The 27260-nt window shown below is 47.9% G+C and overlaps 1 protein-coding gene across 1 annotated transcript in view; it reads left to right on the top strand.

Moving 5' to 3' along the window:
- Positions 1 to 1256: 1256 nt before the first annotated feature.
- The window catches only part of LOC309561708 (inter-alpha-trypsin inhibitor heavy chain H3-like), a 100495-nt gene continuing 74491 nt past the window's right edge, over positions 1257 to 27260 (top strand). The window contains exons 1-8 of the mRNA XM_082265694.1: positions 1257 to 1415; positions 9434 to 9591; positions 11701 to 11805; positions 13600 to 13762; positions 14466 to 14576; positions 16472 to 16600; positions 19258 to 19374; positions 25957 to 26125. Coding sequence (XP_082121820.1) covers positions 1332 to 1415; positions 9434 to 9591; positions 11701 to 11805; positions 13600 to 13762; positions 14466 to 14576; positions 16472 to 16600; positions 19258 to 19374; positions 25957 to 26125 — 1036 coding nt within the window. The 5' untranslated portion in view covers positions 1257 to 1331. The remainder of the gene's footprint in view (positions 1416 to 9433; positions 9592 to 11700; positions 11806 to 13599; positions 13763 to 14465; positions 14577 to 16471; positions 16601 to 19257; positions 19375 to 25956; positions 26126 to 27260) is intronic.

Here is a 27260-nt window from a genome sequence, read left to right as displayed (position 1 = left end):
TGATGCCCAGCCTGCTGGTAAATTTAACAAGGGACTCATACACACATACATGTTGGTCTGGGGTAAATAATTAAGGGAATATTTCCGAAAAATAATTTAGAAGTGGCCGAATTCTATAAAGCTTGTCAAATGTTGGGGAATTTCGGGGAGGGCACTGGGTATTGTCATTATAATGGAGGAACCTCATTATCATCAAATATCTGGCCCTGGGCATTACTGCAGAGTAGATTGGCATATGATAGATAGGTTTGGTTGACCAATATGCACGCAATTCATTTTTTTTTTATTGAGTCCCATATTGAAGGTGAGGCCTAAAAAGATCTTGAACCTCCACCGTTAGGTCTCTCCACTCAAAGGGACGGGAATAAAATGACATGGGGTTACTCCGAATAAATTGTTGTGCCACAATTGACGTCAGCAGGTCCTCCGTAAAAATTAAACTGAAGAAATCTATGGGGGCAAAGTTCTCAGTGTTAACCTGGACCCCTGGCTGGGCAGTGAAAGGGGGGATCATGGCTTCTCCTGAGTTAGGAGGAAGCCACAAGGGGTTCTGAAGGGCATAGGGAAGGCTGGCGTTGGTCCTAACCCTTTGGGGGCGAGGTGACACCCCACTTGAACTTGGCCTTTCTTGCCGAGGCACGGTGGTGCTGGTGGATGGCACGGTGGTGCTGGTGGATGGCACTGCGGAGCTGGTGGATGGCACTGCGAAGCTGGTGGATGGCACCGCGGAGCTGGTGGATGGCACTGCCATTAATGTTTACCTATTGTATTTATTATTATTTATTCATTTATCTTTCTTTCTTTTTAATTTTTTTCTGTCTTTCTTATTTTTTTTAGTATATTATTCTTTCTTTCTTGCTTTCCGAGGGGTGAGACGTGGGGGGTCTGTCAGGAATTGCTGTGAATTTCGGAACGATAAGGGAAGGGGCTCAGCGCCATTCCACTCATAACTGAAATATCTCAGTGGATTGTTCTATTAAAGGGAACCTGTCACATTGTGATGTAAGCAGCACCCCCAGAACCAGTGTGCCCCCCCCCACCCATGGCAGGATATCGCCAGTATAAGTGGGTTCTCGGTCTCAGTGGTACGGGGGTGACGTCTGCTTCCATCACTGCCTAATCACACACGAGGGGTTTAGAGTCCAGTTTAGTGGAATCGATCGGCCGCTCTGGGAAAGCAGATTTGGACGCCATGTGACTCCATAATCCCTTTTTTTCCGAAAACAAATGTTTGACATTCCTGTTTGTCCCTCCCCCCTCCCCTCGGAGGGGTTACTTATTAATCGTAGAGACTCTTCTCGGGATCAGATCCCCCCGATCACAGCCGAGCTATGAGCAGCTGCGGGCACAGGCAATGGATTCTGGCGCTGGCGATCGTCGCCGTTCTTGGAGCGCATCCCGGCGATGGGAAAACGGTGAGTGACTTCCTATACAGTCTGGGGATCTACCGATTCTGTCCAATGGCGGGACCAAGATGGGCTGTGGGACCTTTAGTGTAACACTGGGAGCATGCTCGCAGTTTTCGGAAGTGACCGCCATTATTCACTAGCGATCGCTACACACGCCAATGTTTATAGAAGCGAATGATCGCATAAATATGGTGCGCGGTGCGATCGCTAGCAATTCATCGCTATTATTATTCCGATTGGGGAAGAAAGAGGAGATTTGAAAGAAATGTCTTTTCAAGCAAATGTATAGATTTCAACATTAAATTCCCCCCCTTCAGTCTGGCACAGGTGTGGTGGCCCCTCCCCCTTCAGGCTTGAACAGGTGTAGAAACCCCTCCCCCTTCAGGCTTGCAAAGTTGTAGCAGCTCCTGCCCCCCTCAGGCTTGCACAGGTGTGGTGGCCCCTCCCCCTTCAGGCTTGCCCAGGTGTAGCGGCTCCTCCCCCTTCCGGCTTGCATAGGTGTAGCAGCTCCTCCCCCTTCAGTCTTGCACAGGTGTAGCTGTTCCTCCTCCTTCAGTCTTGCACAGGTGTAGCGGCTCCTCCTCCTTCAGTCTTGCACAGGTGTAGTGGCTCCTCCCCCTTCAGTCTTGCACAGGTGTAGCAGCTCCTCCTCCTTCAGTTTTGCACAGGTGTAGCGGCTCCTCCCCCTTCAGTCTTGCACAGGTGTAGCGGCTCCTCCTGCTTCAGTCTTGCACAGGTGTAGCGGCTCCTCCCCCTTCAGTCTTGCACAGGTGTAGCGGCTCCTCTCCCTTCAGTCTTGCACAGGTGTAGCGGCTCCTCCCCCTTCAGTCTTGCACAGGTGTAGCGGCTCCTCCTCCTTCAGTCTTGCACAGGTGTAGCGGCTCCTCCCTCTTCAGTCTTGCACAGGTGTAGCGGCTCCTCCTCCTTCAGTCTTGGACAGGTGTAGCGGCTCCTCCCCCTTTAGTCTTGCACAGGTGTAGCGGCTTCTCCCCCTTCAGTCTTGCACAGGTGTAGCGGTTCCTCCTCCTTCAGTCTTGCACAGGTTTAGTGGCTCCTTCCCCTTCAGTCTTGCACAGGTGTAGCGGCTCCTCCCCCTTCAGTCTTGCACAGGTGTAGCGGCTCCTCCCCCTTCAGTCTTGCACAGGTGTAGCGGCTCCTCCCCTTCAGTCTTGCACAGGTGTAGCGGCTCCTTCCCTTCAGTCTTGCACAGGTGTAGCGGCTCCTCCTCCTTCAGTCTTGGACAGGTGTAGCGGCTCCTCCCCCTTTAGTCTTGCACAGGTGTAGTGGCTCCTCCCCCTTTAGTCTTGCACAGGTGTAGTGGCTCCTCCCCCTTTAGTCTTGCACAGGTGTAGCGGCTCCTCCCCCTTCAGTCTTGCACAGGTGTAGCGGCTCCTCCCCCTTCAGTCTTGCACAGGTGTAGCGGCTCCTCCTCCTTCAGTCTTGCAAAGGTGTAGCGGCTCCTCCCTCTTCAGTCTTGCACAGGTGTAGTGGCTCTTCCTCCTTCAGTCTTGGACAGGTGTAGCGGCTCCTCCCCCCTTTAGTCTTGCACAGGTGTAGCGGCTCCTCCCCTTCAGTCTTGCACAGGTGTAGCGGCTCCTCCCCCTTCAGTCTTGCACAGGTGTAGCGGCTCCTCCCCTTCAGTCTTGTACAGGTGTAGCGGCTCCTCCTCCTTCAGTCTTGCATAGGTTTAGCGGCTCCTCCCCCTTTAGTCTTGCACAGGTGTAGCGGCTCCTCCTCCTTCAGTCTTGCATAAGTTTAGCGGCTCCTCCCCCTTTAGTCTTGCACAGGTGTAGCGGCTCCTCCTCCTTCAGTCTTGCACAGGTGTAGTGGCTCCTCCCCCTTCAGTCTTGCACAGGTGCAGTGGCTCCTCCTCCTTCAGTCTTGCACAGGTGTAGCGGCTCCTCCTCCTTCAGTCTTGCACAGGTGTAGTGGCTCCTCCCCCTTCAGTCTTGCACAGGTGCAGTGGCTCCTCCCCCTCCAGTCTGGCACAGGTGTAGAGGCTCCTCCCCCTTCAGTCTTGCACAGGTGTAGTGGCTCCTCCCCCTGGACTGCAACGACTGTCAGACAGAGCCCCGCCCCATTTCCTGGCTGGAGGACATCCAACATTATCTAGCCCCTTTCCTCCCCCTGGCCTGACCGCCCCTGGTCCCGCCCCTTTCATTCACTAGATTTTAGTTTTTTTCAATCATAGAGGCTCAGCATCACATGTGGGCGTTACCTATGCAAATACAGCCTGCCTAGGAACACCCACTCCTCCAGACTGACACCCACCCATCAAGGCATTGAGATATTTTCATAACTCCTCCCACTGCTTGCATCAGGACTGAGGGCTGTTGGGGGGAGTAGTAAGGCAGGGGGCTGTGATGTGTTCAGGAAGTTATGTACAGCCCCCTACTGGCCCTTCCCACCAGCCATGATCTGCCTGCATCGCATAGAGAATCACAGAGACCCAGTGGGTCAAAATAAGGGATGTAATGAAAATGGAAAATATTCATCCAAACTTTTTATTATCACTGATTTCTTTTTGTGAGGAGGATTTTAGCTGATTTATTTCAGTGTCTTTATTTTTGTATTCTGTCTGTATTTTTTTTTTTGTTAATTTTGACATCAAATTTTCGATTTAGTTTTGGTCATATTTTTTTTTTTACTAAAATGCCATTTTAGTTTTAGTTGTATTTTAGTCACCTGAATTGTTTTTGTTTTAGACATCTAAATTGTTTTAGTTGTATTTTAGTCATCTGAATTATTTTTGTTTTAGTTTTAGCTGCATTTTAGTCAACTGAATTGTTTTAGTTTTAGTTGTATTTTAGTCATTATTATTATTATTATTATTCAGGATTTATATAGTGCCAGCAGTTTACACAGCACTTTACAATATAAAAGGGAGACAATACAGTTACAATACAATAAAGTACAAGAAGATTAAGACTGCCCTGCTCAGAAGAGCTTACAATCTAATGGGGTGATCTGAATTGTTTTGGTTTTAGTTGTATTTTAGTCATCTAAATTGTTTTAGTTTTAGTCATATTTTAGTCATCTGAATTGTTTTCATTTTAGACATCTGACTTGTTTTAGTTTTAGTTGCATTTTAGTCATCTGAATTTTTTTCGTTTTAGTTGTATTTTAGTCATCTGAATTGTTTTAGTTTTAGACATCTGAATTGTTTTAATTTTAGTTGTATTTTAGTTATCTGAATTGTTTTAGTTGTAGACATCTGATTTGTTTTAGATTTAGTTGTATTATGGTCGTCTGAATTGTTTTAGCTTTAATCATATTTTAGTCATCTGAATTGCTTTAGTTTTAGTCGTATTTTGGTCATTTGAATTGTTTTAGTCATATTTTAGTCCTCTGAATTGTTCTAGTTTAAGTCATATTTTAGTCATCTGAATTGTTTTAGTCATATTTTAGTCCTCTGAATTGTTCTAGTTTAAGTCATATTTTAGTCATCTGAATTGTTTTAGTTTTAGTCATATTTTAGTCATCTGAATTGTTTTAGTTTTAGTTGTATTTTAGTTATCTGAATTGTAGACATTAGTTTTAGTTGTATTACGGTCCTCTGAATTGTTTTAGCTTTAATCATATTTTAGTCATCTGAATAGTTCTAGTTTAAAGCGGAGTTCCAGGCACAAAAAAGATTTTATTTTTTGTGCCCCTCCGCTAGGTATGCCTCACCTGAAAAGGAATTGGATAGTTATTTTTTTTTTTTTGTTTACTCACCTTTTTATTGAAGATCGTAAATACTCACCTATGACAGCTTCCTCCTCCAGCGCCGAGGCTCACCCCGTCACTTCCTGCCTCGCGATGATTCCTGGGAGCTAAACGTCATCGCTCCCAGGAATCAATGCGCCGCACCGGCCCGCTCATCATTTCCGGGCGACGCCGCATTTCCCTGCTAAACAGCTTCTGGGCATGCCCAGAAGCTGTTTAGGAATGCGGCGCCGCACCGGAAGTGACGAGAGGGGCCGGTGCAGTGCATTCTGGGACACGAAGACGCGGAAGAAGACACAGAAGAGGACCGCGCCGGCTTCAGCTGCCCACAACCGAGATGGAAACGCTGTGGAAGAAATTTTCTAAGTAAGTATTTCTTCTTACAGGTAAGTGCGAACCGGGACAGATCAGAGGCTAGCCATTGTGGAATGTGCTAGCCCTGACTGTCCCGGGGGTATGTTCAGAAAAAAATTGTTTCTCTGCCCGGAACTCCGCTTTAAGTCGTATTTTAGTCATCGGAATTGTTTTAGTTTTAGTCGTATTTTAGTCATCTGATTTGTTTGAGTTTTAGTTGTATTTTAGTCATTCAGTGCAACTTTAAAATATAAAAAAAAATAAAATAAAAAACGGTAAGCTGTATTGGCTGTAATGCCATCGCACATATTACCTGAATATAAAAACTTTAACAGTTCTGTGGTAATGAAAACAAGTATAAAATAACAATCTTTATAAATAAAATCAATTTTCGTAAACGAACAAGAATATTACTTTTTGACCAGTTTTAATTTTGACATCAAATTATGATTTCATTTTAGTCATATTTTTTATATAATTAATTTAGTATTTTCTTCCTATAATTCAGTCATCTGAAATGAAACTGAATTTTATTTTAGTTAAGTTTTTGTCACAAAAAACATTCAGCTGAGGAAAACAATGATGAAAATATTTTCATTGACAAAATGAACTCTGTTTCAGTTGGCCGTCCTGATTTCCATCTCCAGGGATACATTGTGTCCCAAAATACTCTGCTAGATTGGAGCTGTGCTGGTACAAGGTCCTCCGACAAGGACAGGATGCCAAAGTTTGCACTCCCCCCCCCCCCAAGCTCTTTAAGAGATACATTTAAAAAAATTTAGTTAACCTTAATTCTTTTTTTTTTTAATTTGGTGCTAAAAAATTAACAGGGTAAAACAAAAATCAAAAATCAAAAACTATGGGAAGATAATGAAGGAGTTCAAAATGATAAACATTTACTAAGATTTTAGGTAAAAATGTTTTGCCCTTCAGAAGGTTTTGCCCCCTTAACCCCTTTACCACCGGAGGATTTTGCTGTTTTACGTCCAGGCCACTTTTTGCGATTCGGCACTGTGCGACTTTAACGGACAATTGCGCGGTCATGCAACGCCGTACCCAAACAAAATTTTTGTTCTTTTTTTCCCCACAAACAGAGCTTTCTTTTGGTGGTATTTGATCACCTGTGCGATTTTTACTTTTTGCGCTATAAACAAAAAACAGCGTAAATTTTGAAAAAAAATAACGATATTTTTCACATTTTTTTATATGAAATTCCCCCCCAAAAAAATGTAAAAATCTAAATTTTTTTAAATTTTTGGCCAATTTTTTTTCCTGCTACCTATGTTTGGTAAAAAAAACCACAATAAGCGTATTTTGATTGGTTTGCGCAAAAATTATTGCGTTTACTAACTAAGGGAAAGATTTCTGTCATTTTTGGTGTTTTTTTTAACAAGTAATGGCGGCGATCTGCAATTTTTTTTTGCGGGACTGCGACATTGCGGCGGACAGATCGGACCCTTGACTGACATTTTTGACACTTTTGGGGGTACCAGTGACATTACTACAGTAATCAGTGCTATAAATATGCACTGTTACTGTAAAAATGACACTGGCAGGGAAGGGGTTAATTTTATTGGAGAGGGAGGGGTTAATGTATGCCTGGTGCTTACTAACGTGTGGGGGGGGGGAGGTGACTGAGTGACACAAGGACAGATCGCAGGGTTGAGCTATGCTGAACCCTGCAATCTGTCACTGTTTGTCACTTAGGAGTTCCGCCCGCTTTCTTTACACAAGCAGGCGGATCTCCACACTCGATCCCCGACGATCGGGAAAGCCGCTGCTCCGCCCCTGGCCCGACTCCCGCTGTGACTGAAAACAGGGGGAGCAAGCCTCCGGCGGCGTACGAGCGCCGCCCACAAGGGGAGGAGTCCAGCGACGTAGGTCTACGTCGCTGGACGGAATCAAGCCACTTTGCTGCAGTACAGTCCCAGTGACTGGTCTGCAAGTGGTTAATGACCAGAGCAATTTTTGTGACAATTGTCGTGCGACGCTGTACCCAAATAAAATTGATGTCCTTTTTTCCTCACAAATAGAGATTATTTTGGTGGTATTTGATCACCTCTGTGATTTTTATTTTTTTGCGCTATAAACTATAAATGAGGAAAAATTGTAAAAAAAACAAAACAAAAAAAACAACAACAATATTTTTTACTTTCTGCTATAAAATATCCAATAAAAAAAATAAAAAAATCGAATTTCTTCATCAATTTAGCCTAATTTGTATTCTGCTACATATTTTTGGTAAAAAAAAAAAAAAAAAATCGCAATAAGCGTATATATTGATTGGTTTGCGCAAAAGTTGTCACGTCTACAAACTATGGGATATATACTGGAACTTTTATCGATTTATTTATTTTTTACTAGTAATGGTGGCGATCAGTAACATATAGCATGACTGCAATATTGCGGCAGACATTCGGACACTAACTGACACTTCTGACAGTTTTTGGGGACCGGTGACACTAATACATTGATCAGTGCAGAAAGATTTATGGAAGTTTTTATTTGTTTACTAGTAATGGCGGCGATCAGTGAGTTTTAGTGGGACTGCGACATTGCGGCGGACAAATTTGACACTAAGTGCCACTTTTTGGGGACTGGTGACACCAATACAGCGATCAATGCTAAAAAAAAAGTGCACTGTCACTGTACTAAGGAAATTGGCAGAGAAGGGGTTACACCAGGGGCGATGTTCCCTGGTAGTGCTTCCTAGTTCTTCCAAATTCTGTTATTGAATTTTTTTTAAACATTTTTGTGGCGAGAAATCTGACACTAACTGACGCTGGGGGTGGGAACTGACTAACTGCCACTGACATAACCAGTGACATTAATACCGTGATAAGTGCTAATACTATACACTCTCACTGTACTAATGACACTGGCTGGGAAGGGGTGAACCTCTAGGGGGCAATCAATGGGTTAAATGTGCCTATGTGTAATATGTGCTGCTTTTTATTAAAGTTTCTTTGTTCCATCTCCCTGCGCACCCTGTACCCGCGCCCTGTACCCGCGCCTTGTACCCGCGCCTGTACCCACGCCTTGTACCCGCGCCCTGTACCCGCGCCTTGTACCCATGCCCTGTACCCACATCCTGTACCTTCGCCCTGTACCTGCACCCTGTACCCGCGCCCTGTACCTGCACCCTGTACCTGCGCCTTGTACCCGTGCCCTGTACCCGAGCCCTGTACCCACGTCCTGTACCCTGTACCCTGCGCCCTGTACCCTGCGCCCTGTACCCATGTCCTGTACCCGTGCCTTGTACCTGCTCCCTGTACCCACGTCCTGTAGCCATGTCCTATACCCACGCACTGTACCCGCGCCCTGTACCCACGCCTTGTACCCGTACCCTGTACCCACGCCCTGTAACAGCACCCAGTACCCACACCTTGTACCTGCTCCTTGTACCAGCGCCTTGTACCCATGCCCTGTACCCGCGCCATGTACCCGCACCCTGTACCTGGCCCTGTACCTGGGCCCTGTACCTGGCCCTGTACCCGCACCCTGTACCTGCGCCCTGTACCTGCGTCTTGTACCCGCGCCGTGTACCCGAGCCTTGTACCCGCACCCTGTACCTGCGACCTGTACCCACGCCCTGTACCCGTGCCCTGTACCCACGCCCTGTACCCATGCCCTGTACCCACACCCTGCACCGGCGCCCTGTACCCGCGCCCTGTACCGGCGCCTTGTACCTGCGCCCTGTACCGGAGCCTTGTACCCGTGCCCTGTACCTGCACCCTGTACCCGCGCCCTATACCCATGCCCTGTACCCACACCCTATACCCGCTCTCTGTACCCCGGAAGAGGCCAGCAACGTTCAGGTAGTTTGCTGTGCCTGTAGGAGCTGCCCCTCGGCAGTACAATGGGGGTGGGCGGTCCTAAGGAGGTTAATAAAAAGGATTTGTTTTATGTAACTCCAGCAAAGTCTTCCAATTGTTCCTTAATTATCATTGTGTGCCCCCCAGAAAATGGACATCCGCAGCATGCGCATGGAGACCCGGGTAACATCGCGGTTTGCCAGGACTTTTGTAACTACGGAGATACAAAACCCGTCCAACTCCTCCCAGGAGGCAATCTTCGACATCGAGCTCCCGAAAACCGCTTTCATCACCAATTTCAGCATGTGAGTTCCAAAACAATGTTCAAAAATATACAAAGGACGCAAATCTCTGAAAAACACTTTATATTTTTATAACGATGATAATCGTTACTTATATCTGTAAATCGTAATTGAGGTCAGATAGAGAAATTCCATCATTATTTATACATCCTCCCTTCCCATAGCCCCGCCTTTCCTCTTATAGCACAATGTATGTAAATGTGACTGCATTGTCCAATAGGCTCCAGAGTCTGACCACGCTGCTCAGAGCACTATGTCATCACACAGAGGCGGTCAGGCACGCCCCCTGGAGTCCATATAAGGACGCTTGTATTGAGGGGAGTGTCCAGTAATCATCTCTGCCAGCAAAGAGCACTGGAGGGGGGGGGGGGGGGGTTGTATGAAGCATTTGCATCATGAGAAGAAAGAATTTTAGACATTTCCAAATAAAAATCCAAATCATAAAGATCCAAAATCATATCCTAAGGCATTGGAGTCAGTGGAAGAGGATAAATTATGGGGGTTTGTGCCAAAAAAAATGGCACCTCGTTAACTGGAAATGTGATGCTAGATATTGAGGAACCCTAACACTGAGCCTATCCTTAACCCTAGCCCTGACCATAGCCCCACCCCTAACCTATCCTTAACCCTAGCCCTGACCATAGCCCCACCCCTAACCTATCCTTAACCCTAGCCCTGACCATAGCCCACCCCTAACCTTTCCTTAACCCTAGCCCTGACCATAGCCCCACCCCTAACCCTATCCTTAACCCTAGCACTGACCATAGCCCCACCCCTAACCTATCCTTAACCCTAGCCCTGACCATAGCCCACCCCTAACCTTTCCTTAACCCTAGCCCTGACCATAGCCCCACCCCTAACCCTATCCTTAACCCTAGCACTGACCATAGCCCCACCCCTAACCCTATCCTTAACCCTTGCCCTGACCATATCCCCACCCCTAACCCTATCCTTAACCCTAGCCCTGACCTTAGCCCCGCTTCTAACCCTATCCTTAACCCTAGCCCTGACCGTAGCCCCACCCCTAACCCTATCCTTAACCCTAGCCCTGACCATAGCCCCACCCCTAACCCTATCCTTAACCCTAGCCCTGACCATAGCCCCACCCCTATTCTATCCTCAACCCTAGCCCCACACCTAACCCTACCCTTAACCCTAGCCCTAACCATAGCCCCACCCCTAACCCTATCCTTAACCCTAACCTTGACCATAGCCCCACCCCTAACCCTATCCTTAACCCTAACCCTGACCATAGCCCCACCCCTATCCTTAACCCTAGCCCTGATCATAGCCCCACCCCTATTCTTAACCCTAGCACCACCCCTAACCCTATCCTAAACCCTAGCCCTAACCATAGCCCCACCCCTAACCTTAACCCTAGCCCTGACCATAGCCCCACCCCTAACCCTATCCTTATCCCTAGCCCTGACCATAGCCCCACCCCTATCCTTAACCCTAGCCCTGATCATAGCCCCACCCCTAACCCTATCCTTACCCATAGCCCCAACCCTAACCCTAACCATATCCTTACCCCTAACTCTATCCCCTTCCCAATCCCTAACCCTATCCTTACCTCTAACCCTACCCCTATCACTAACCCTACCCCTATCCCTAACCCTTTCCCTTCCCCTAACCCTACCCTATCCATACTCCCACCCTACCCCTATTCCTAACTCTACCCCTAAACCTACCCCTATCCTTAATGCTATCCTGAACCCTACTCCTATTCCCAACCCTACCCCTAACCCTATCACTAACCCTACCCCTTCCCCTAACCCTACCCTTTCCCTACCCCTAACCCTATCACTAACCCTACCACTAACCCTACCCCTGTTCCAATCCTTACTCCTACCCTAATCCCTACCCCTTTTGTTTATAAACAAATCTCCCTTACCCCCTTGTCAGTGCTAATGTGGTCATTATATGGCCCTTAGTAAACAAAGCCATGTGATTTTTCTTTTTCAAGCAATTTTCATTCATTCGTTCCTCATGGAGAAATTTGAGGCTGTGATATTTTGGCAAATGCAAAAATCTGTAATTCCCTTATGAAAATATTCTGGGAATCCCTCCGCTCCTCATTATTACAATGATAACAACTGAATCTTTTTAAAGGACTGTTGACAACGTCACCACTGTGGGAACAGTTAAAGAAAAGGCGGATGCCAAGAGGACGTATCAGAAAGCGGTGTCCAGGGGGCAGAGCGCTGGTTTGGTCCAGTAGGTATCAAAAGCTTATCACATTTATTGGAATGTTATCTTTTTATTGATTCTCTCTTCCTCTTCATCCCTCTTCCTCTCTCTTTTCCTTTATTCCCGCCTCCCTTGTAACGGAACTGCCGACCCACACTGTACTTGTGGTCTTCCGTCAGTATACGGCTTCCTTGCAGTCATGAACATATATACCAGATTTTCCCAGCCGCCCTAGCCCTACAAAACTAGCCAACAACTTAACTTGTACAAGTTTTAGAACCTTCCAGGATAAGAACTGTTTATTCAAGCATAGGCACAAAGAGATATACACTGTGGGACAACCATGTTGAACTGTACTAGAACTTTGCTTTTAACACTCTGGTTAACTCAAAAGATCCTGGACTGTAATAAGAGGACTGTAGTAAGACTTGACTCTTGACATTCTGTTTAGCTCAAAAGTCCTGTGAACAGCTCCCTCCAGCCTTTCACTGACGGAGGTAGCTCCTTGTAACTGCTTGTGCTGCTGCAACTCTGTACACTGTACACTGCTGCACACTGCACGCTGTACACATTAACTCTTCAGGGCCCAACCACTGGTGCCCCCTTTACACTTCAGGGTCCTCTTACTAGGCACCCCCTCTGACACTTCAGGGTCCTCTCACTAGGCACACCCTTTACCGCTAGCTAGCTCCTGGATTCCTTGAACCTTCACCAGAGCGCTCCCATCTTGCTAGGCAGACCCCCAGGGGCAGTTTACAGTACTCATGAACTTGGAATGCTTTCCTGAAACTGGACCCCCTCTTCTCCGCTGGTCCTCGGCACACCGGATCCTCTCTGCAGCTCAGCTCAGCCCTCTGTCACCTCAGGCAAGCCGCCTGGGACACCCGATCCTCCTGACAGGAGGAGAGACAGCCATACTCTACCTCCTGGGACTCTGCTTCCCACCAAAGATGCTGCGTCATGTGCTCCCTTCAAACTTATACCCACTCCCAGAATCCTGTGCGGCAGAATCTGCCTTTCTGGGGTAGATACAAGCCTAAATGTGGCACCGATTGGGTTTCCTCCACTGCCCAATGAGAATCCTCTCATGGAGCCAGTTGGGAGACTCCCCATTCTCAATAGCAACACCTGGGAGACATGACAGCCCAGCTGAAAATCATGGCCCAGCTGTTAGGCAGCCAAGGCCCACTATACCTTTGCCTAGCACCTACCTTGTAGGGTGCTACATCAGTTTCACTCCGGCCCCCCTCCAGTCTTGCACAGTGGTAGCGGTTCCTCTCCTAGATTGAAACGGCTTCCTCTGATTTCACCGCCCACTGTGAGCTTCTCTCAATGTGCATTAGAAGCTGCAGCAAGTCAGCTAGATCTGAATTGTTTTAGTTATATTTTAGTCATCTGAATTGTTTTTGTTTTCGTTTTAGTCATATTTTAGTCATCTGAATTGTTTTAGTTTTATACATCTGAATTGTTTTAGTTGTAATTTAGTCACCTGAATTGTTTTAGTTGTATTTTAGTCATCTGAATTGTTTTAATTGTATTTTAGTCATCTGAATTGTTTAAGTTTTAGTCGTATTTTAGTCATCTGAATTGTTTAAGTTTTAGTCGTATTTTAGACATCTGAATTGCATAGAGAAGCACAGAGACTCGGTGATGACATCACCAAGTCTATAATTAGACATCTAATGAAAATGGAAAGGTTTTATGTGAAATGTCATTCTCATGCTGATTGGTTGGGAAGGGGAAATATAAGCAGATTAAACTTTCATCTTCAGCTTTTTCCCATCAACAAATGACATTTTGCATATTAAACTCCGCCCACAGATCTACAGGAAGGAAAATGGAACATTTTAAAATCTCGGTGAACGTCGGCGCTCTGGCGAGGGCGACATTCAGACTGACTTATGAGGAATTATTAAAGCGCCAGCTTGGGAATTATGAGCTGTACCTGAGAGTGAAGCCGCGAGGATTGGTGGAGAACTTCCAGGTGAGCAGAAGAAGAACTTTCCCAACATCCGTCATCCCTCCCATCATCCCTCCCATCATCCCTCCCATCATCCCCTCCCATCATCCCTCCCATCATCCCTCTCATCACCCCTCCCATCATCCCCTCCCATCACCCCTCTCATAATCCCTCCCATCATCCCTCTCATCATCCCTCCCGTCATCCCTCCCGTCATCCCTCCCGTCATCCCTCCCATCATCCCTCCCATCATCCCTCCCATCATCCCTCCCGTCATCCCTCCCGTCATCCCTCCTGTCATCCCTCCCATCATCCCTCCCGTCATCCCTCCCGTCATCCCTCCCGTCATCCCTCCCGTCATCCCTCCCGTCATCCCTCTCGTCATCCCTCTCGTCATCCCTCCCATCATCCCTCCCATCATCCCTCCCGTCATCCCTCCCGTCATCCCTCTCATCATCCCTCCCATCATCCCTCCCATCATCCCTCCCATCACCCTTCCCATCATCCCTCCCATCATCCCTCCCATCCTTGCTCCCATCATCCCTCCCATCATCCCTCCCATCATCCCTCCCATCACCCCTCCCAGCATCCCTCCCATTATCCCTCCCAACATCCGTCATCCCTCCGTTATATTTGTATCTCCTTCCGGAATCCTCTTAGAAATCCCGGACTCCGGATTGGGGTGATGGAAGGATTTGGGGTTTATATTGTCGGTGTTTATTTCCAGATAGACGTGGAGATCCTGGAGCCGCAGGGGATCAGCTTCCTCAACGCTGTCGGGACTTTTATCTCCAATGAATTGGCAGATATCGTTCGAATAAACCGCACAGAAACCAAGGTAATGCCTTCTCCTGCTGGGAACTTTGCTAGAAGGTAAAGCGCAACTTCCCTCTCTCAGTCAGCAATGACTCATTTTAATCCTTATGCTGCTATCATTACTAAAGAGATAGGAAAGTGTCAGATTTACTTACAGTATATACCGGACACTTTCACCCCCTTCCTGCCCAGGCCAGTTTTCAGCTTTCACACTTTGAATGACAATTGCGCGGTCATGCAGCACTGTACCCATATGACACTTTTTTCATTTTTTTTTTTTCACACAAATAGAGATTTCTTTTGGTTGCATTTATTCATCACTGAGGTTTTATTATTTGCTAAACAAACAAACAAACAAAAAATGTTTTTCTTAGTTTCTTTTATTAAATTCTGTAAAATAAATATTTGTTCACCTTCTCCGATGTGCGTTGTTGGGGCGGCACTGATGGGCAGTGATAGGGTGCACTGATGGGCACCGATGAGGAGGCACTGATATGCAGCACTGATGGGCACTGAGAGGTGGAACTTATGGGCACTGATGAGGCGGCACTGATGAAGTGGCACTAATAAGGCTGCACTGATGGGCTCACAAGGTGCAGGACTGATAGGTGGCACTGATGGGCACTGATAGGCTGCATTGATGGGCACTGATGAGGTTGCACTGATATGCAGCACCGATGGGCACTAAGAGGTAGAACTGATGGGCACTGATGAGGCGGCCCTGATGGGCACTGATGAGGTGGCACTAACAAGGCTGCACTAAAGAGCACTTCAAGGTGGAAATGATGGCCACTGATGAGGCTGCACTGATAGGTGGCACTGATAGGCTGCATTAATGGGCATTGATGAGGAGGCACTGATGAGGCTGCACTGATAGCAGCACTGATGGGCACTGAGAGGTGGAACTGATGGGCACTGATGAGGCAGTGCTGATGAGATGGCACTAATAAGGCTGCACTGATGGGCTCACAAGGTGGAAATGATGACCACTGATGAGGCTGCGCTGGTATGTGGCACTGATGGGCACTGATGGGGTGCATTAATGGGCACTGATGAAGAGGAACTGATGAGGTTGCACTGATATGCAGCACTGATGGGCACTGAGAGGTGGAACTGATGGGCACTGATGAGGCGGCACTAATAAGGATGCACTGATGGGTACAGCAAGGTGGAAATGATTGCCACTTATGAGGCTGCACTGATAGGTGGCACTGATGGACACTGATAGGCTGCATTGATGGGCACTTGTGAGAAGGCACTGATGAGGCTGCATTTATATACGGCATTGCTGGGCACTGATAGGTGGCACTGACAGGCACTGATAGGCTGCATTGATGGGCACTGATGAGGAGGCATTGATGAAGCTGCACTGATGGGCACTGATAATAAGCACTGATGAGCACTTATAGGTGGCACTAATAAGTAGCACGAATGAGCACAGATAGGCGGCACTGATAAGCAGCACTGATGGGCACTGATTGGCACTGATGGGGCTGCACTGATGATTAGTGCCCTGTCACACTTGCAGGTTACCGGCTCTCCTCTCCTCATGCTGTGACAGCGCGTGAGGAAAGGAATACCGATAATTAGCAAATCTGTTTACATGTAATCAGCCGTGATTGGCTCTTTACCACGATCTCAGTGTGTGTGGAAAACATGCCCCAGGGGGCGTGGTTCTGGGAAGACGTCTATGGACACTTATGAAGACCAGTAAAATTACCCTGAAAGCTGAAATCAGGCTTGCAGAAGGAGTGGCTTTTCTGTTGGTTGATGATGGATGAGAGGCTGAGCTGCTTAGACATTTGGGGAGGGGGGGGTTAGAGAACTCGGTGGGGGGGTCATCAGTGGAGATGGAGGGGGTCACATATGCGTAAATATATTGTATTTATGACGCACAATCTCATATTTCATTCTCAGGCTCACATAGAATTTAAGCCAACGGTGAGTCAGCAGAGAACTTGTCCGAACTGCATGGAAACTGTACTGGATGGAGAACTGATGATCAAATACGACGTGAAGAGGGACAATTCCGCAGGGAAGTTGCAGGTAAGAGTCTTCCTTTATGATTCATTCTCTCAGCTCTGCATTGATGTGACCGTTGGTGCGGTCATGGTGGGCGGGGTCTTCCAAGGAAGTGTTTGGAGGAATGGAGTGGAATGCACCAAGATGCCATTTATTCAATTGGCAGCCCAACGCACGTCTCTCCTCAACCAAACATCCTTGCGTTGTAGAGCGGTGCGCTGACATAGAAAAGGTTAATGTCTGAGTTATGGTTGTTCAAGGGTCACTTGATGACTCAGGGTTCTCGTTACCCCTCACTGGAGTCACAGGGGAGCACTGGGGTGCTCGAATAACACAGAATACTCAAAGTCACTGGGGGTCACAAGGGCACACTTGGGTCTCTAGATAAAACAGGATATTCTGAGGTCAATGGAATGGGAGGGCCACACTGGGGGGTCATCAGATGACAAAAGATGTTCATGGTTCAATGGGTTCACAGGGCCAAACTGGGGGTCATCGGATGGCACAGAATGCTCAGTGGTCACTGGAGTCACAAGGAAGCACCCAAGTCACTAAATAAATTACAGTATCTCACAAAAGTAAGTACACCCCTCACATTTTTGTAAATATCTTATTACATCTTTTCATCTGACAATACTGAAGAAGTGACATTTTGATAATGACCCCAAATACACCTCCAAGATGACCACTGCCTTGCTAAAGAAGCTGAGGGTAAAGGCAGTGCTGTATTTTCCCCTAGGCCAACAAGGCCCAGGACTAGGGCGGCACTTTGCAGGGGGGAGCAAAAAAGCCACCCCCCTCCACCTGAGACTCTATTGGCCACTGGTTGCTAGAACCGCCTCTCTCACCCCCCTCTCTCTCTTTCACTCACTCACCCACTTCTCTCTCTCTCTCTCTCTCTCTCACCCCTCCTCTCTCTCTCTCATCCCTCTCTCTCTTTCTCTATCATTCCCCCTCTCTCTCTCTCATTCCCCCCTCTCTCTCTTCCCCCCTCTCTCTCTCTCTCACGTTCTGTCTCTCATCCCCACTCTCTCATCCCCTCTCTCTCACCCCCCTCTCTCTCATCCCTCTCTCTCTCTCATCCCCACTCTCTCTCATTCCCCCACTCTCTTATTCCCCCTCTCTCTCTTATCCCCCCCTCTCTCTCGTCTCCCCTCTCTCTCTCATCCCCCTCTCTCTCTCTCATCCCCCCCTCTCTCTCTAATTCCCCCCATCTCTCTCTCATTCCCCCCTCTCTCTCTCCTCCCCCTCTCTCTCTCCTTGATTCCCCCCCTCTCTCTCTCTCACCCCCCTCTCTCTCTCTCTCTCTCTCTCTCTCATCCCTCTCTCTCTTTCACCCCCTCTCTCTTTCTCTATCATCCCCCCTCTCTCTCTCTCCTCCCCCCTCTCTCTCTCACCCCCCCTCTCTCTCTCATCTCCCCTCTCTCTCTCATCCCTCCCTCTCTCTCCTTGATTCCCCCATCTCTCTCTCTCTCATCCCCCCTCTCTCTCTCATCTCCCTCTCTCTCCCTCACCCACCCCCTCTCTCTCTATCTCTCATCCCCCCTCTCTCTTTTTCTCCTTCCCTCACCCACCCCCCTCTCTCTCTCCCAAACCCACCCCCCTCTCACTCTCCCACCCCCTCTCACCCCCCTTCTCGTGAGATCTCAGGGGTTCATGCTGGGACTTGCAGTCCTTCAATTTTCAAAGGAGTCACATCTGTTAAAAAAGGAGTGGGGCGAATTTACATAAGGGGGGGCGCCCAATTTTAGTCTTGCCTAGGGCAGCACAAAACCAAAATGCACCACTGGGTAAAGGTGATGGACTGGCCAAGCATGTCTCCAGACCTAAACCCTATTGAGCATCTGTGGGGATCCTCAAACAGAAGGTGGAGGAGCGCAAGGTCTCTAACATCCACCAGCTCTGTGATGTCATCATGGAGGAGGGGAAGAGGACTCCAGTGACAACCTGTGAAGCTCTGGTGTACTCTGGTGCTACTAAACTGATTACCTAGAGCAGGGGAGAGGGGGGTTATATAGCAGCTGAGGACGGCCCATGGGCGTAGCCAGGTTTTTTTTGGTCTGCCTAGTCCTACTCCTGGAGGAGGCAATACAACCAAGCAGTTATGATTTATGGAGCGCTGTGTCCGTCGATGAATTTAATGAGATAGATTTTATGGTAAATACAAAAATCCCATTTAAAAAAAAAAATGCTAACAATTCTTTTACTTTAATTTTCTTTAAAATTATATATACATTTTACATTTACAGGGCAGGGCAGCCTGCTGCGCTGCCGGGGGGGGGGGGGGGGGGGGGTTGCACAGTGAAAGGGGGACACATGGGGGGGGGGATCAGAAGCAGGCAGAACAGAGGAGGATCGGTGTTGGAGAAGCAATTATGGGAACGATGCCCTGTGTCTGTGTCTCTCCCTGCAGCAGCTGAAAGCTGGCAGGATGGGAAGAAACTGGCTTTCAGCTGCTGCAGAGAGCTATGCAGGGCTTCCTTCTGTAATTGCCCCTTCGCCCGACCGCACTTATTCCCCGTACTGTTGGGGGCCCCCCCTGTGTGCCTGGGCCCCCTACAGGAGGACTGCCCCCCCCATCAGCAGCCCTGCCTGTCAATTAGTGGGGCCCTTAGTAATACAGGAGCCTCACTGAAGTCTGTGACTGGTATGTTTTTACCCTCCCGTTATGTCATCCACAGGTCATCAATGGGTATTTCGTACATTACTTCGCTCCTCCCAGCCTCCAGCGGATCCCTAAGAACGTGGTGTTTGTAATTGACCGCAGTGGATCCATGTCTGGCAATAAAATTAAACAGGTAATAAAATTTGGATTTATATATTTTCATATTGAGAAAATGTAAATAAAGGTTTTTAAGACTTTCCAATTACTATATCCTCCGCTATGGAGAAAAGTGACGTCCTCACTGACTCTAAGAGATAACCATATTCAGTAAGTAAATCTGTAAGTTACCAAGTTCACTTCATTTACCTTTAGGGCCCCTTTTTTTTTTTGCGATTTTTTACTGCGTGACTTTAACGGACAATTGCGCGGTCGTGCGACACTGTACCTAAACGAATTTCACGTCCTTTTTTTCCCACAAACAGAGCTTTCTTTTGGTGGTATTTGATCACCTGTGCGATTTTTTGATCACGCGCTATAAACAAAAAAAGAGCATAATTTTTGCAAAAATAACAATATTTTTCACTTTTTTTTATATGAAATTCCCCCCAAAAAAATGTAAAAATCAAAATTTTTTAACATTTTCGGCCAATTTGTTTTACGCTACATATGTTTGGTAAAAAAAAAATCGCAAAAAGCGTATTTTGATTGGTTTGCGCAAAAGTTATCGCTTTTACTAACAAAGGGAAAGATTTTTGTAATTTTTGGTGTTTTTTTTTTTAACGAGTAATGGCGGCGATCTGCGATTTTTTTTTGCGGTGCTGCGACATTGCGGCGGACAGATCGGACCCTTGACTGACATTTTTGACACTTTTGGGGTTACCAGTGACATTACTGCAGTAATCAGTGCTATATATATGCACTGTTACTGCAAAAATGACACTGGCAGGGAAGGGGTTAACTTTATTGGACAGGGAGGGGTTAAGTGTGTCCTAGGGGCGTGCTTCTAACTGTAGTGGGACATGGCTATTGGTGTAAAAAAAAAGATCAACGGTTCTACATAGTAGAACCGTCTGATCTTCATTTTTACACAGGGAGAACTGACAGGCGGCTTGTTTACATAAGCCGCTCTGTCTTTCTCCCGCTGTACCGGTGATCGTAGTGTGACCGGCGGACATTGGGTCCGCCAGTCACACTCCCGCACTCCTCCGTGAACGAGCCTCGGCGGGCGCACGCCCGCCCGCTATTGGCTCTAGAAGGAGTGACAGGCGAGCGACGTAGACCTACGTCACTCTGCCTGGCCGGGGCTGACTACCGCAGTAAATATACTGTGCGCAGTCAGCAAGCGGTTAAGGGGGACGCCATACAAATTAAATTGCATGAGGTCTCGCTGGCCAGGAAAAGAGGGGGTGGGGTGGGCAAGCATGCGCCTCTACACCGAACTATACCTGGCCACATGCCCTCAACATGGGAGAATGCCCCCTGCCAAAGCACCTTGTCCGCATGTTATTGAGGACAAGGACTTCTTCACCTCAACCATTTCCCAGTGGTTGTTGGAGTCTGTGGGTGGGGGGCATTTTGGAATCTGGAACCTCCCTTTAATAATAAGGTGGCTCCCAGATACTGGCCTCCCCCCAGACCAGGCCACATGCCCTCAAAAAGGTGGGATGCCCCCTGACAAAGCATCTTGTCCCCATGTTGATGAGGACAAGGGCCTCTTCACCACAACCCTTGCACAGTGGTTCTGGGGATCTGCGGGCAAGAGGGGGTTATTGGAATCTCTAAGCCCCCTTTAATATTAGGGTGGCACCCAGATACTGCCCCCCATATCAGGCCACATGCCCTCAACATGGGGGGAATGCCCCCTGGCAAAGCACCTTTTCCCCACGTTGATCAGGACAAGGGCCACTTCACCACAATCCTTGCCCGGTGGTTGTGGGGGTCTGCTGGCAGGAGGGGGTTATTGGATTTTCTAAGCCCCCTTTATTAATAAGGCGGCTCCCACATACTGCCCCCCCCCAATACCAGGCCACATGCCCTCAACATGGGGGAATGCCCCTTGGCAAAGCACCTTGTCCCTATGATGATGAGGGCAAAGGCCTCTTCACCACAACCCTTACTAGGTGGTTGTGGGGGTCTGTGGGTGGGGGAGTTATTGGAATTCCCAGATATTGGCCTCTCCTCTATACCAGGCCAAATGCCCTCAACATGGGGGGGGGGTGCCCCCTGTCAAAGGACCTTGTCCATCTGTTGATAAGGACATAGGCCTCCACAACCCTTACCTCTGAAACGCATTGGGTACTCATATAGAGTCTCTGCAACGTAAGTTTTTGTATTGTAATTTGTGTACTGAGTTCATCATTGTGCCTACTGTATACCAAATTGATACATTGGAATGTTTCATTTTAACATTTATCAACTCAATGATATAATTATAATCAGGGCTTTTTTTCAGCGGGAACGCGGGTGAACACAGTTCCAGCACCTCCAGCACTGAATGTGTGCAATGCCAAGGGGTGCTGAGGTGTGATGGAGGATCTATTGATGCTGGCTGCTGGGGGGTCTATTGTTGCTGGAGGGGATCTATTTTTGGGTGGCAATCTATTGTTGCTGGTTCAGGATCATGTGTTACTGGGGAGTCAATTGTTGCTGGAAGAGATCTGCTGTATAGGGAGGGGTCTATTGTTGCTGGCTGCTGGAGAGTCTATTGATGCTGACTGTTGGGGGATCTGTTGTTGTTGCTGGGTGTCTGTTGTTGCTGGGGGGGATCTATTGTCGTCGAGGGGGGAGGGTTTTTTTTTGTTGCTGGCTGCTGGGAATCTAATTTAGTGCTTTTCTTGTTATCATTACCAAATTCCATACTAATTATCTAGCACTACAAAATGATACTTGGCTCTATATTCTCTGAAATGGGCCGTGCTGGGAGTTGGGTAGGGGGTGGAACCAAGGATCGGTGGGTAGGGGGTGGAACCAAGGACCGGTGCTCAGAGGTGGGTTGGAACCAAGGGTCAGGTGGGTAAGGGGCGGAGACACAAAGTGACTTAGAGGGGGGAGTTCCTATTCTCTGAGAAAAAAAGCCCTGATTATAATAAAGAATGGTTTGCAAGTTGCAACTTTTAATACTATTCTAAATTTGCCTATAAAGTCCCATAAAATAGGGGGAATGTTTTTATGTTCCCTACAGTATCGTGCCTTACATGTGACAGATGCACTAAAAGATACTTATGACCCTTTTTGAGCTTCAAACACGCATGTGCAAAAAGCAGGCTTCTTGCTTGACACTGTTAACAAATAATGGCACACTTTTGCACTTGCATGCTGCATGAACCGCCGTGATTTGCAAGCGTTTGGGTAGCGCTACAAGTGTGAATGAGGTCTTATGTCAAAAACGAAGAGATTTCCAGTCACAACTTACCAACCAGTCAGCGACCAACCGCTTCAGTGTGTGGGAGGGGCTGCAGGGGGTTTAGAGAGTGGGCGGGGCTGGAACTGGGGAACACCCTGGCTGCACTTGTCTATTTAGGGCCATTCAGAAAACCAGGAATTATAATAACTCAGATGACAGCTGGGTGCAGAAGATGAGCCCCAGGTTGAAAACTAGAGTGGCTTTACATGGCCAATGTTCATGTTGGACAGGAGCATTTCCTTCAAAGCTGTTTAAGCTCTTCCCTCTGGCATGATCAGGGCCGGTGCTACCACTAGGCGAATTAGGCAGCTGCCCAGGGCGCACTGCTGCCTAGGGCACAGCCAAAGCCAGTTGTTACTGGGTCCAACCCCCCCTCCCCCCAGAGCATCCTGCCCAAATACCCAGTCAGTGTCCCTGCTACCACAGCCGCTCAGCAACAGCACAGGCTGTGCAGCAATCACAGCTGCCCCTGAATGTACAGCAGCTGAGGGGCATCCACCACTGCCCCCGCTGTTCTCAACACCAGGGTTTGGTTGCTGGGACTGCTAGCCCACTGCTGCAATGAGAAGGAATGGATCCCTATGTAAGCTGGGGTCTTCACAAAACTCCCTCCTCCCCTTCCTCTAACCCAACTATTCTCTTTTACCTCTCCACTCTCCTTACTCCACTCTGCTCCTCCCTTCTAACTTTGGGGACCCTGATGTAAGGGGGGCTCTGGGGTCCTTGATGTAAGGAGGGCAACATTGGGGATCCAAATGAAAGGGGATACTTTGGGGATCCTAATAAAAGTGGGGTCTCTGATGTAAGGGGGAACTCTGGGCACCCTGATGTAAGGTAGGGAACTCTGGGGACCCTTATTTAAGGAGAGGGGACTCTTTGGACCCTGATGTAAGGGGGGCTCTGGGGACCCAGATGTAAGGGGGGGACTTTGGGATCCCTAATTAAAAGGGTAAACTCTGATGTAAGGGGTCAGGCCCTGAGAGCCCAGGCCTAAAAGCTGTGTAAGGGACCCCAAAATTTCTGATGGCTGCCCTGTTCCCCACAAACTGCGCCGATGTTTGGCATACCGCTGCAGGGATGGATGATGTTTGCTGGAGACAAAGCCATCTCCTGCAAACCTCAGCCAATCCGTGAAGAAAGAGTATCCACAAATGAGGTGCAGCGCAACATCACTTCCTCCCATCTCCAAAGTCAGTCTCAACATGGAGCGAACATTGGCAAGGAGGGGATTAAGCATCTCTGTACAGACTGCGTTTTCAGCCTTTATTTAATTTTTTGGTGGGGGTTGCAAGTAGCTGGCCTTGCCTAGGGCGCAAAATAGGCTAGTGCTGGCCCTGGGCATGATATAGCAGCATGGCAGGTGGTAGACCTTAAAGTTCAGCTGCCAAACATATGCACCCATGCGGCTCCAAGGTTCTGTGTTGAAAGCGTGCTCCCAACACACTGACCGAGTGGTCACCAGGAAAAGATGTGCATATATGGAAAGAGAAGAGTGACAGACCAAAATATAAGAGTCCAAATAAATTTTTTGATGTTGTGTTAAAAGAAAGCCAACACCTTTCGGGGGTCAAAGGAACTCCCCTTTCATTTGGGCTTCAGTTAAAAATGAGAACCTTGAGTGGACTCAAAAAAAAGCTTTCCTGTTTGAATCTCTCAGCTCCAGCTTCCGGTTTGTGGTGAGATCAAGCACCCTGACTGAGCTGTCCCATTGGCTCTCGGTCATGTGTCAGCCAATCACAGCGATCACATGATTGAGGAACCACCTCTGGCTCCAGGTGTTAACATTCGCTTAAAGGCCTGCTGGGAAGAGGTGGCAAGGGGTTAAATTGTATCTGTAGCCCAATGTTTAGACATTTGTCCCCATTGGAAGTATTGGATTCCAAAGTTTTTTCAGGCAACCTTTTATAGTCAGAGGTCAGGCTTGGAGACCAGTAGCAATAGCAGTAGAGAGGTTTCCACCGACCAGCAGGATAAATACACAAGCAGGTCACTCTGGCAGATGATGCGGGCTCATCCAAGGTGTGGGATCTAAGTAATAACTGGTGATCACCAGAGCTCCTGGTGGTGGGATGGGTTTTGCTGCATGTTAGTACCAGGTCGTGGTCCGCAAGATCGCCCCACCAAGAGATGCGCAAGCTGGGGTCCAGTAGCAAACGTGGAAGTTAGGGTTTCAGCAGAAGCATAGTCAGTAACAAGCCAATAGTCAGTAACAAGCGGCTGTGAGTTGGGATCAAGCAGAAGCGTAGTAGAGGAACAAGCCAAGGTTGGTAATGAGTGGTAGTGAAGATACAGATGGCAGCAGGAGTGACAAGAGCGAGATATTGGCTGGAGGGAGCACAATAATCTGATAAACAGGATTTGCAAAGGCATGGCTTAAAAAGCAAGTACATGGGAGGAGCACAGAGTTCAAAGTTCACCAGCAACTTGGACACAAGGCAAGATTGTCCAAAGGATCTGACAGGAAGCTGTCTCGCATCCTAGGTGGCTCAGCAAGGGCAACTACTGCCGGACACAGCAGAAGTTGTGGGTTCATATCCTGGTCCTGAGAGAGTATTTAATATCTTCTTTATCTTCCAAAGTTTTTTCAGGCAACCTCTTGTAGTCAGGCTTGGAGACCAGTAGCTATAGCAGTAGAGAGGCTCCCACCGACCAGCAGGATAAATACACAAGCAGGTCACTCTGGCAGATGATGCGGGCTCAACCAAGGTGTGGGATCTAAGTACTAACTGGCGATCACCAGAGCTCCTGATGGTGGGGATGGGTTTTGCTGCATGTTAGTATCAGGTTGTGGTCCTCAAGATTACCCCACCAAGAGAGGAGCAAGCCAGGGGTCCAGTAGCAAATGTGGAAGGTAGGGTTTAAGCAGAAGCATAGTCAGTAACAAGCCAAAAGTCAGTAACAAGGGGTTGTGAGTTGGGATCAAGCAGAAGCGTACTCGAGCAACAAGCCAAGGTTGGTAATGAGTGGTAGTGAAGATACAGACGGCAGCAGGAGTGACAAGAGGGGGATTTTGGCTGGAGGGAGCACAATAATCTGACAAACAGGAAGTGGAAAGGCATGAATTTAATAGGAAGTTCATGGGAGGAGCAAAGAGTTCAAAGTTCACCAGTAACAAGACACAAGGCAAGATTGTCCAAAGGATCAGCAAGGGCAACTACTGCCGGACATAGCAGAGGTTGTGGGTTCATATCCTGGTCCAGGTCCTGGTCCTGGTATTTGATATCTTTTTTACAAGAGAACCTTTTAGTACCTTTTATTTTATCAACAGATTGGCTTCAACAATATATTTCCTAAAACATACAAGATAGTTACATATGTATGTCTGTACGTGTATTTCCTCATATCTAATGCCGTGCTTCCATTGTCACATAGACGTACGAAGCCTTCCTTAAGATTCTGGAGGATGTGCCCAAAGAAGACTACTTTGCTATTTTAAAATTTGATGATAAGGTTGAGAAGTGGAAGAAGCAGCTGGTTCAGGCCGTACCTGGGAACATTAAAAAGGCGAAGGAGTTTGTATCACAAATCACAGCAAGAGGAGGTAATAGACCATCACCAGGGTGCAACCTAACCCCAAGCCAAGACTTCCAAGAGCCCCTTCATCAACACAATATGATTATGCTTAAAGTAAAAGGGTTAGCCAGGCTAAGGACAAGCTGTATATGAGCTTTAAAACAGGCCCTTACTGACCCCTGTAGCCAGTGCCGGGACAGGGTCATCTAGAGCCCAGGGTGAACATCTTAAATTGTGCCCCTCCCCCCCCAGGATGTATGAGGGTTACGTGTAAGCAAAAATCCCCTCCTCCCAAAAAAAGCGAGGAATAATCTGTATGCTTAGCTCAAATCCTCTCATTCCACATATGGTCCCAGCACAATTCCCCCTTCCTAGCACAAATCCCCTACCCCTCAAATTTCCCTTTTGAGCACAAATCCTCTCCCCTTACTCACTCCAAAACCCCCCTCCCAGCACACATTTCCCTCCCCCCAATTCTCATCCTAGCACAAATGCCCCCCAATCATCTCTACTAGCACAAACGCCCCCTCCGAAAAAAAATGTCCCCTCCTAGAACAAATCCCCCCCACCATATTACCTTTTCTCGCACAACCCCCCCCCCCAAATCCCCCATCCTAGCACAAATCCTCTTCCCCTGTCTTCCCTCTCAACACAAATCTCCCCCAAATCACCACTCTTAGCACACCTCCCCAAATTTTCCTCCTAGAACACTTCTTACCTCTTACCGCTCCCTAAATCCCCCCTCCCAACACAAATTCTTCCCCCCCCCCCAATTTCCTTGTGGTGTCCCTGAACCTCACATAATTCCACAATGCCCCAGGCACTGTGGAACAATTAATCTGCAAAATGTATAGAAGAAGACCTGAAGTCCTTGTCTAATCCAGCTCAGCTCAGCTCCCTTTACCAACAGCTAATCAGCAGCTCAGCTCACCATGGATCCCCATCCTAGCAGTGACTTAGCTTCTGCTACCCCTCCCAGCAGTTAGTTAGCAGCTCAGCTTACCCTGCTCCACCCTGCTCAGCAGTAACTTTGCAGACTTGGCAGCTCAGCTCCCCCCTCCTAGTAGTGATTGAGCTATTCCTGCCCTTCCCTTGACAGCTCAGCTACCCTTGTTCCCTTTTCAAAAGTGATTTAGCAGCTCAGCTCCCCCTGCTTTTTCCTC

Source organism: Pelophylax lessonae (assembly GCF_965119305.1).
Source record: "Pelophylax lessonae genome assembly, chromosome: 8".
NCBI lineage: Eukaryota > Metazoa > Chordata > Amphibia > Anura > Ranidae > Pelophylax > Pelophylax lessonae.
The sequence above is the reverse complement of the archived record's forward strand: the minus strand, read 5'-3'. Positions and strand labels throughout refer to the sequence as shown.